We start from the raw sequence: 10639 nt of genomic DNA, 5'->3' as shown, positions 1-10639 counted from the left end.
CTGGCTCTGGCCTGCGCACTGCAAGCCTGGCTGTTCTGGCTCTGGCCCGAGGCCGTCCCTGACGCCCTCCCTCGGCGGGTTCCTGTCCGGACCTTGCAGGGGGAAGGCAGCAACCTCCTCTACATTCGGAAATGGCTAAGCAAGGCGGGCTGGCGCTGGGCAGGGGCACCTGGCCGCGGCCCCCCTCACTGACCCTGGGAACGCCTGGGCCGAGGAGGCCGGAGTCCGGCCCCCCTGTCGCAGCCTCAGCAGAGAGAGAGATGCAGGGTCAGGGCCAGGGCCACACAGCTAGGGTAGGGAGGAAGCCAGGCCAGGACCCAGCACTGCCTGAACAGAAACCCGAGGACACGGGCCCCCAGCCAGGCCGAGGGGCTCCGGCAGGAGCGGGAGGGCCAGGCGCCCGGGCTGGAGGCCAGGCGGGTGACGAATCAACTCCGATTGGAAGCAAAGAAAGAAGAATAAAAACCGAATGTCCCAGGAAATTCCTTTAGTGCTCAGCTGTCCACGGGTCGGGATCCAGGGGATCCCCGTGTCTGTGCAGCCCAGCAGGGCGAGGCGCTGGGCCTGGGCCGGGCCCAGTCGGCTGGGGGAGGCTCCGGCTGGGGGAGGCCGGCGGGCTACTTCAGGGCGTCCAGGTGGGAGCAGACCTGGGAGAAGACGCTGTCCACGGAGCCCTCGGCATTGACCTGCGGGGAGACGGGCGGTGAGGGCGAGACGCAGCAGAGGCCCGGCCCGGCCCCGGGACCGCCGCTCGGTGGAACCAGCGGGGACACAGGGACTGGCCCCGGCCACCCGCCAGCTAGCCCCCTACCTTGCGGACGATGCCTCGCTTCTCATAGAAGGCGATGACGGGCTCGGTGGCCTTGTAATAGGTGTCCAGCCGCTTCTTGATGGTCTCCTCGTTGTCGTCCACACGCCCGCTGGTCTCTCCGCGCTTCAGGAGCCTCTGGGTCATGGTCTCAGGGCCTGCGTCCACATATAGCAGCAGTGTGGGCTGTCCGATCTGCAAGCGGGGCACCATGTCACAGGGACCCCGCTCCTGCCTCGGGGGGCCATCTCCCCCTCCTCATTGTCCCACCTTTGAGACCCCACATGAGATTTTCAGTCCCCAAGGCAGCCTGAGGGCTAAAACCAAGCTTCCCTGCCTCTCCCGTACTCAAACCTCTGCCATGGCTCCCCAGTACCCTCAGGAGAAAAGCCCGAGACCTTCCCTTACCAGCGCGAGAGGGCCCACAGGGTCCCGCCCTGCCCTCCCTGTCTGCTCTCCTGGCTTTGACACGCTCCTCAGGGCTGCCTTCCCAGCCACCACGTCCTCAGCCCCGGGACATGCCCTTGCTGCCCTCTTTATTTCCTCCTCCGTCATTTGTCCAGTGCCCCTCTCCCCGCGAGGCCAGAGTCCCTGGGCGCAGGGAGGCGTCTGTCTCACGCCCTCTGGCTGGATGAGGGCTTGACAGGGGAGCAAGGGGTAAGGAGAGCGGGAGGCACTGGGTGCCGGGGGTCTGAGCACCGCACTGACATTGGAATTAGCATGGCACCGTGGCGAGGGAGAGAGGAATAAGGCCCTGCAGCCCGGCCTTCGATTTGGCCCCCAGTGCCCTTCCGCAGGGTCCCCTGCCCAGCTGGCCTCCACTCTGAAGTCAGAAATGGCAGTCCCTTCCAGGCCTGGCCACGATTTGCCGGGAGCAGGGATCCTGGCTCCCAGTCACCACCTGGTCCCCAGGCCCGGCAGAGCCCAGCCTGGAATGCCCTGAGGGAGGGAGACGGGTCTCCCACCAGACCTCTGTGGGGAATGGGGTGGCCAAGAGGGACAGAGCCACTGTGCTTGCGCAGCCTGAGGGCTGGGCCAGGACTTCCCCATTTATGGCCTTCTAGTCCCTCTATCCCATCATAACTGCCACTGTCCCTCATCAGGGGCTTGCAAGTGGAAGCCTGGCCTTCCGTATCAGACCGACTGACTCCACCCAGCTTCCCCTCCGCCTCAGCTCAGCTGTGTGCCTGGGTGGGGGGCGCTTGCCCTCTCTGAGCCTCGTTTTCCTTGGCTGCACTACCCATCCTGACATTCACGCCTGACACCTGGGGGACCCAGGATTCAGCACAGCAGCATCGGCTGCCTTGGAAGCGCAGCTCCTCCTGTCCCATGACCTGGGACAACCCAGGTCAGAAGACCACGAGTGCTCCAGAAACCTGAGCCCAGCCCAGGCCACAGTCTGCCATCACCCATCAACACCGTGCTTCTTCAGGGCCCAGACTGTCGATGTATCTGAGTCCACAGGGCCACTCAGGGTTCTTTACATGACCTGGATAGAGGTGGTGCATCCGAGGGCAGCGAAGCCTCTGGGCAGGGAGTCCTTGGCTGTGAGGCCTATCTCCCCACCAGGACAGGGGGAGCTGGGCACTGCCCTGCCCCAGGAAAGCCCTGGGTAAGCCAATCTCAGGGCCTGCCCTTTCTCCTTCAGTGGAGCCCTGGCGCCCCCTGGTGTCCAGAGCTGAGAATATCAGCTGCCCAGATTCCTGGAGACCAGCACAGGGCCTGTCACTCTCAGTACTGTCCACAGCAGTCCCAGCAAGGATAGGGACTTTCATTAACCGAGTTTCTCTCCTTTTCCTTTCTCATCTTTCCTTTGGTACTGGGGATCCAATCCAGGGGCACTTTGCCATTGAGCGACGTTCCCAGCCCTTTTATATTTTGAGACAGGATCTCGCTAAATTGCCGAGGCTGGCCTGGAACTTGCAATCCTCCTGCCTCAGCCTCCCAAGTGACTGGGATTAGAATGTCTGGCATCAGTCATTAATCCCATTCTCCGGATGTGGCCCTGAGAGTCACAGACGACCTCACACAGATGATGTGTGTGGCCAAGATAAGATGTCCCTCTGGGTTGCCTGGCATCTGACCATCCTGCCCTGGAGGAAGACCAACCAACCCCAATTTCACAGATAGGGAAACTGAGGCCAGGGCACACACAGTTTCTTTCTTTCTTTGGTACAGGGATTGAATTCAGGGGCACTTTACCACTGAGCCACATCCCCAGACCCTTCCCAGAACCGCCCCCCTTTTTTTTTCCTTTTTTTTTTTGAGACAGGGTCTTGCTAATTGCTAGGGTCTTGCTAAGTTGCTGAGGCTGGCCTCCAACTTGTGATCCTCCTGCCTCAGCTGTCTGAGTTGCTAGGGTTCAGGCACATGCCGCCACACATGGCCAGGGCAGTCATTTTCTTGAGGTCTTGTAGACACTTAGAAATCAAAAAATATAGTCTCCTACCCTAGATGAGGCCCAGGGAGGTGGGTGTGGGGCTCGGGGTCTGGCCTGGCCCCACCCACTGGGATCCCCAGATACCTCCTTCCCACCACCACCCTTGCCGAGTTCCCCCACCTAGGTGCCTGCATCCCTTCCCGTGTGGCCTCGAACAAGTCTAAATATGAGCATGCTCAGGCGTGCCCACATGTGCTCACATGTGCGCGCCTCTGCTTACATGCACATGTGTGCACCATGGGCGTGCTTTATGCGTGTGGTTCACGTGCACGCCTGTGCCACACCCCTGGCGTTGTGTGTGCACCTGTGCATGCAAGTGCCTGTGCTGCTCCCAGGTGCGTGTGCGCAGGTACCTGTGCTCACGTGCATGCTCGTGTGGGGTGTCGCCCATGGACGGAGCTTCTGGAGGGCCTGGGTTTTGGGAAGTTCAAAGCTGTTGCCCTCAAGGTTTGCCCTTTCCGGCCAGATGCCCCATGGTCCCTGGAAGGGGACCCTTGCCCCTTCCTGGCACTTGAGGCTCCAGCCGAGTGTGAAGTTCCAGCTCCCGCGTCACCCTGGTCACCCTGCCCCACGTGTCCTGTTCTGCCCATGCCAGCCTCGCCTGTCTAGTCCTGCCGGTATGGTTCCCTGCCCCTCGGAGTGTATTTACGGGGTGCCACGCCCCACTTGAAGGCTACATCCACTCCAATCCTCCTGCTTTTCCCCTTGTTGAAACTGAGGTTCAAAGATGTAAAACGACTGGCCCAAGGTGTCAAGCAGCTGAGCTGGGACCTGAGTCCAGCTGTGAACTCCCCTGCCCGGCACCTCCCCTTCTTCTATCCCTTTCCTTCTAGATTTCCAGAAAGCCTTCCTGGCCTCCCCGGCCCCTGCGCCCCCACGCCCTCCTGCCAAAGCAGCACAGCTCCAAGGCCGAGCCTTCACCAGCGAGCCTTACCCGCCGCTCAAACTCTTCTCCCTGCTGTACCTCCCTCGGGTAGCCATCGATCAGGAAGCCTTTGGAAGAATCCACTTTGGCCACCATGGCATCTCGGAGCATGTCCAACACGGTCTCCTGGGGGCGCAGCACAGGGGAGGTGACCTGAGCCCCTGCCCATCCTCTCCCTGGCCCTCATTTGTTCCCCAACCCGTGCTCCAGGGGGTCCCAGCAGCCTTGCTCTCCAGGCCTCCCCTGAGCAGAGGACCTTGCCTGGCCTAGCAGGATGAACGCTTCTCTCCACCGAGCCCCACCCAGCCAGGTCCTGCCCTGGGCCCCGAGGACACGGCCCTACACAGGTGGTTTGTGGCTTCAGGTTGTACAGGCAGAAAAGGGCGGCTCCTGCAGCGTGACCCTCCGGCCCTAGCTCACATCTGGAGAGTCAGAGGTCAGAAAGTTGAGAGGGAAAGAATGTTCCAGGCAGGAAGGAGCATGGCCCCTTCGAGGGGACAGAAATGCCTCGGTAGCCAGGGAATGGAGAAAGGCTGGCAGGACAGGGTCCTGCAGGGTCTCGGAGCTTCTGGGAGGAACTGTCTGCAGAGGGCAATGGGGAGCCACAGAGTATTCAGGGTCAGCCTTGCCAGTGTGTCACAGGCTTCACTGGCTGCCATGTGCATAGGGCCACCTCCTCCCCCACCCGCCACAGCCCACTTACCAGCGGCACCAGCTGCCCCTTCTCCATGATTTCCGACAGTGTCTTGCCCCTGGCTGAGCCGGAGCTGACTTCGGCCCGCAGGAGATCCCCCGTGGAGAGGTGGGTGTAGCCATATTTCTGCACAATCTTCTCACACTGGGTGCCCTTCCCCGAGCCAGGGCCCCCTGCAAGCACCCACCCATTCAGAAACCTTGAGAGGGACAGGGGCTCTCAGGGTCCCCCAGCAAGGGAGGGGCAGAGCTCAGGGAACAGGAGCAAGCCCACCCCCACCAGAGCCAGCACAGACCCCCCTGGCTGCCCCAGCACCCGGCTGCCTGTGACTCACCGACCACAAAGATGATCTTGGTTTTCTTCAGTTTCTCTGTGGAGAGACAGAGGAGCAGAGCTCAGTCCCTTGCAGTAGCCAGAGGCACCTTTGCAACCCCAAGGAAGAGACTTGAGCTCCCAGGAGCGGGATGGGAGTGAAAGCGGAGCCTGGGAGAGGGCAGGACAGGAGGGACCAGGCAGAGGGGCCTGCAGAGACCTCTCAGCACAGACAAGGGGCTGGTCACCTCTGGCCTTCTCGTCTTCCTTTCTTCTGGAGTCTCTGGATGAGCAGCAGCCCATGATCCCTTTCCGCTGTGTCCCCTGTCCTTTCCTTCCCAGGCCTGGCCCTGCCCATTGCCCGCCTGCCCTGGCAGTACTAACGTGGAGTTGGCAACCACAACATATGTTGCCATGGAGACAGTTGCCAGGGAGGAGGGCTGCGGTGGGTCCTGGAACTGTTGCTCAGACAGGGAGGCGAGCTCGTTTTCCCAAGTCGGCCTGGCCAGAGTGCCTGGCCCGCTGGGCTGAGGGGAACTGCGGCCCCCAGGGTGTGGGGCCTGCTCTGGGGCGTCAGCATGGAGTCGGAGCCCAGGGTGCTCTCCCTGGACTTCCTGGCTTCTGCACCTCTCAGGGAAATAGAGGATCCGGCCGTGTCCCGCTCTGTGGTGTGCGTGACCTTAGGAAGGAATGGCCTGCCCCCACAGGTTCTCTGTCCCCGGCACAGGAGGAAGTGGGCTTGGCAATTTCCAGGGGCCCTTCCCGACCTCGAGCTGGGAGCCTGGAGGAGCCATCAGTAGAACGGCTTTGGTGAAGGGCTACAGCCTGGGGCTGCGGGCAGGCGGCAGCCGTGGCGGCTGGTGTGCGGGAGCAGGGGAGGAAGGGGATGGCCAGGCCTGCTGGGCTCCTCTAAGAGCCGCCCAGGCTGAGTCCCAGCGCCAGCGCCTGGACGGATGGTGCTGCCAGAAGCCAGGCGGCCCATCTGGGCTGTCTGCCCATCCCACGTCTCCCTCTAGGTCCCAACGCGCCGGAGCCAGGAGGGCCCAGAACATCCTCAAGGCCCACTCCTCTAAGTCCCAGAGAGGGACAGGAACGTGCCTGCTGGCATTTGGCACAATTACAGCCTCTCCACAGGGCAGGCCCCGCCCCAGCACTATCCTCTCCAGAAAGAGGCAGGGACTCAGCGCTATAAATACCAGCGTAGGAGGTGCGCTCGGGGCCCCCAGAAGCCTCAGGGAGGGCTCGTAGCTTCTAAAATTAATCTTGGAACTGGCTCGTACTGGGAGAGGCCAGAGGAGGGTGCTGGGGGATCCCGGACAGGCCGCCTTTGGCAGCCCCAGAGCTGCCCCCAACTCCCCCAGAGTGTCTCCCTGAGAGCAGACCCCCTGAACAGATGGGCACACTGAGGCCCCGGCAACGGTGGGGGGCGGCTGTATACCTTCCATCCTGCTGACGTCCCAGGAGCCGGGTCAGCGCTCTGCAAGACAAGGCACGGGCAGAGGTGAGAGCTGGTCCTCCCACCTGACTCAGCTCCCCCGAGCCACACCCACCGCGTTTGCCAGGTCCCAACACGCACCACTGAGGGCAGGAAAGGCCCAGGAGGCGGGTGACGTTGAGAAAGTCACTTTCCTCCCCAGCTGCCACTGCCTGGCCTGTCCCTGGAGGGCAGTAGACCCCTTTAGTCCACCTGAGTCCTCTGGAGGGGCAAGGGAAGCCGTGCAGAAGGGCAGAGCAGCCACAGAGCTGCTCCCGTGAAAGAAGGCGCAGGGCCAGCGTCGGCTCGGCCGCCTTGACAACACTCCCCAGGCCCCGAGGCGGCAGGAGGCGGGAGCTCAGGGCAGCTGTGCGTCTTCTCTGGATGAGGGTGCGCTCGGGTGCAGGGGCAAGCTGCAGGAGTGGTGCAGTGCCCTGTCCAGTGTTCCCCCAGAGGTGGTCCTGGGCTCCAGGCCCTAGGCAGAACCCCAGCTTCCACCCCGCACAGCCCAGCCCTCCCGGCAGAGGGGACTCCTCTTCGCTGGCCCTGCCTGCCGGTCCCTCCTGCAAGCTCCCCACCTCCCCACCTCTCTGGGCCTGCAAGCCTCAAGGCCTCAGAGCCCATCCATGGCAACCGCTCTTGCCAGTCCTTCCCTGCCCCACTGACCTCTGCCCGTCCTGACCCCGCCCTCGCTCTTGACTTCAGGCTCCAAGGACCCCCCCATGCCTGAGCAGTCAGCCGTGACCCTGACAGGCCCCAGAGTCCCCAGGTCCCAGACAACTGCCCCACATCCCAGCTCTGTGTGTGATTGCCAAGCCAGAGGCCTTGGTCAGAGTGGCCACTCCTGCTGACAGCCTTCAACAAAGCCTGGACCCCTGAACATAGCTGGCAGGGCCCAGCGATCTGCCCTTGCCACCCTCCACAGCTCTGTCAAACACTGGAACTGCCTGCAGCTCCCTGACCCACCTCAGTGGACATGTCCTCCTCTAGGCCTTTGTGCTTGGAGGCCCTCCCCCAAGATGCTGTGGTTTAGACCTCGTCAGGTGTCCCCTCCTCCAGGAAGCCTTCCTGGATTCCACCCTACAACCCCCCACTGCAGGCACCCTCTCCAGACTTTCTGCACAAAAAGCAGTACTCCAGCACTCTGGGTAACCACAGGTCCCCTGAGTGGCCCGCCTGGGAGCTGGGGAGCCTCGTTCCATCCTGACACCATCCAGGAGGGCACGGAGGGGAGGGCAGACTAGCTCAGGGGTCTGGGGTCTGGTTGGAGCCAAACTCAGGTGTGTGCATTTTTTTTCTTTCTCCCTTTCTCTCTCTCTCTTTCTTCTTCTTCTTCTTCCTCCTCCTCCTCCTCCTCCTCCTCCTCCTCCTCCTCCTCCTCCTCCTCCTCCTCTTCTTCTTCTTCTTCTTCTTCTTCTTCTTCTTCTTCTTCTTCTTTTTCTTCTTCTTCTTCTTTTTAATACTGGGTCTTGATCCCGGGGTGCTCTACCACTGAGCTATACCCCAGCCCTTTTCACTCTTTATTTTAAGGCAGGGTCTTACGCAGTTGGTGAGGCTGGCCTTGGACTTGTGATCCTCCTGCCTCAGCCTCCCTAGTTGCTGGGTTCACAGGCATGTGCCGCCTCTCCTGGCCAGGTCTGCTTTTCTGCTGTTTTGGGCCTGGCACCTAGACCCAGCGATGGGACCTTTAGCAGTTTGCTGACAGTCACGCTGCTCCAGGGCATGAGTTATAGTGGCTTGTCCTGCTGAGTGTGCTTAAGGAGAGGCAGGAGCTGCTCAGGGGAGGGGGAGTGTCCCCAGGGCAGGGACAGCCCCACCCTACCCCACCCCCTCCTGGTAACCTAAGCCCCTCTGTTCTTCAGGCATCCACTCTTCCTTGGTCCAAAATAACTTGGGTGGTAAGGAGGCCTCCTGGAGGCCAGGGGTCCAAGGTGGGATTGGGTTACAGGCCAGGCACCCAGGCCTTATAAGGCCCCAGCTCAGGGGCCCAGCAATCCCTAGGAAGACTGTGTGGTCTGCTAGGTGGCCTGAGGGGCCAAGACCCAGAGGGACAGTGACTTAAACCCAATCACAAGTCGAGGCTGGGGCAGGGTCTGGGTCTCCCAGTTTCTGGCACAGGAGCAGGCTTCCCAGTGACTGACGGGAAGCTAGGGTTCAAATCCCAACTCCATCACCAGCAAGTGACCTTGGACAGCCAGTGTCCCCTCTCTGGCCTGTCTGGCTGCTGCTGCAGAGTCCTGGGGTGGGAGTGCACGGCTGAGAAGGGCTGCAGCGGGACCCCCACCGGCTGCGGGGCTCCCACAAAACCCCCCTGAGCAAGAGGCTGGGGCAGGGGCCAAGCATCCAGGGGCCTCCCGGTCCTCCCAGCGCTGGGAGTGACACACAGAGAACTCTTTCTAGCACACAGGCCACCCTGCAGGTCATCTGGGGCAGGGGGCCAGGCCCCAGCGCCCCTACGCCCCAGCTGAGCCCTAGCAAGGGCAGGGACCTGGAGCACCAGGACAAAGGGGTCTGGGAGGCTGGGAGGGGCTAACACACACACACAAAGGCACACACAGGGTGGCACAAAACCCAGAGCCTGGGAGCAGGGACAAGCCGTGCCCATGGACACACAGAGCCCCAGGGAGCCTGCCACACACACCCCTCCCCCAGGCGAGCCCCCCACGCCCGCGGAGGCGGCCCTCCCCCTCCCCACGGAAGGTCGCGCACTGACCTGGAGGCGGGGAGGGTGCAGCGGGCGTCGGGTGCGCGCCCTGCCCGTCCTGGCTGGCCGCGGCAACGGCGACTATTTATAAGGCTGTCAGCGCGCAGCATGCCGGGAGCCAGCGCTCGGCGATGGCAGGGAGGGAGAGAAGGAGGGAGGGAGAGGAGGGAGCGGGGACTGGACCGAGTAGAGCCGTGATGGGAAGCCCGGGCAAGGCTGGCGCCCAGGTGGCTGCTCCCGCCCTCGTGGGCCTCCACTGGACAGTTTTCGAGGGTTTCCATTCTTGTCACCTCCACTGTGCCGGAATCACTGCAGGGGGACAGTGGAGGACACGGTCGGGCTGGGGAAACTGAGGCTGGAGAAGTGAGGTGCTGTGTGTGAGACCCCACAATGGACTGGTGGCAGAAAGGCCAGCCTGCTGGGGCTCTGGGTCCAGCCCTGCCCAGAATCCTGGGGACTGCTCCCGCCCTGTTGGGAGGGGTCCTGCAAGTTCCCGTAAGATTGAAACTCCCGAGGACCCCAAAGACCTGGTGGTTGGGTAAGTTACAAGTCAGTCCCGCCCCAGAAGGGGTGCTGGGCAGCTCTTCATGAGTGAGCTGGGGTTCGGGACACTCAGGCCAGATGGGGTCTGACACTGCTAACAAAGGACAGCTCCCGTTAGTAAGCACCCTCTGTGCCAGGCACTGGGCGGAAGAGCAGACTCCAACTGTCCAGGAACCCTTAAACTCGGGGGACCGGTGTGAGGCTGGCGTGTTAGAGTCTGCCTGAAGTTCCCTGTTAGAAAGCCGTGTGTGTACCCAGAGGTTCACAGGGTGACTGACTGGCACTCACTAAGGTGGTGCTCAGTAAAGTAGCAGGGAAGGGACTGGAGTCCAAGGCCACCAACCTCAAAGCTCATGCCCTTAGCTACCAGATCCATGGAGACCTGAACACAGCAGCCTTAAATGGCAGGGTGGACTGAACTTGGGACTTGTCTTGTAGGCACTAGGGAGCCATGGAGGTGTCTGAGTAAGAGAGTGAGCAGAAGAACACCTCAGGTGGCGGTGCCTTAGCAGCCAGGACACTAGGGCCCTGGGCCAGTCCCAGCTCTGCCACCGGTGACATCACTCCTTGAACCCTAGGTTCCTCATGTGTGGGAGGTAGAGGCTGGAGTCAGAGCCTCTGCATGGGAGGAGAGCCCGATGGCGTGAGCATTGGCGCCACCTCGGGATTGCAAATTGATCACGCAAATCCAACTTCCAGCACCATCTCCCACTTCTAGAAATCCATTCAAGGAATCAAA

General features: G+C 61.9%; 1 protein-coding gene across 3 annotated transcripts; it reads right to left on the bottom strand.

Moving 5' to 3' along the window:
- Nucleotides 1-287: 287 nt before the first annotated feature.
- Ak1 (adenylate kinase 1) lies at nt 288-9449 on the bottom strand. 3 transcript variants are annotated; one of them, XM_047525818.1, is made up of 7 exons: nt 9367-9449; nt 6618-6656; nt 5202-5237; nt 4877-5040; nt 4183-4299; nt 812-1003; nt 288-686 (listed from the first exon to the last, which is right to left on the bottom strand). In XM_047525818.1, exons 2-7 carry the CDS (start codon nt 6622-6624, stop codon nt 618-620), a joined length of 585 nt encoding a protein of 194 aa, XP_047381774.1. In that variant the 5' UTR covers nt 6625-6656; nt 9367-9449; the 3' UTR covers nt 288-617. The 3 variants fall into 3 exon arrangements, with proteins under 3 accessions (XP_047381774.1, XP_047381775.1, XP_047381773.1); XM_047525819.1 differs by lacking the exon at nt 9367-9449 and adding an exon at nt 6756-6826; XM_047525817.1 differs by lacking the exons at nt 6618-6656; nt 9367-9449 and adding an exon at nt 5428-5497.
- Nucleotides 9450-10639: the final 1190 nt, after the last annotated feature.

This window comes from Sciurus carolinensis, chromosome 14 (genome assembly GCF_902686445.1).
Source record: "Sciurus carolinensis chromosome 14, mSciCar1.2, whole genome shotgun sequence".
NCBI classification, from domain to species: domain Eukaryota; kingdom Metazoa; phylum Chordata; class Mammalia; order Rodentia; family Sciuridae; genus Sciurus; species Sciurus carolinensis.
This window is presented reverse-complemented; position numbering and strand designations above follow the sequence as displayed.

What these genes read in the sequence shown, in the direction of transcription:
- Ak1 (XM_047525817.1), bottom strand. Translation starts at nt 5,482, where the DNA reads ATGGGCTGCTGCTCATCCAGAGACTCCAGAAGAAAGGAAGACGAGAAG. An exon ending in CAAGATCATCTTTGTGGTCG is followed by an intron (nt 5,041 to 5,201) that starts GTGAGTCACAGG and finishes GGGTGCTTGCAG; the next exon opens with GGGGCCCTGGCTCGGGGAAG. An exon ending in AGGGGCAGCTGGTGCCGCTG is followed by an intron (nt 4,300 to 4,876) that starts GTAAGTGGGCTG and finishes CTGCGCCCCCAG; the next exon opens with GAGACCGTGTTGGACATGCT.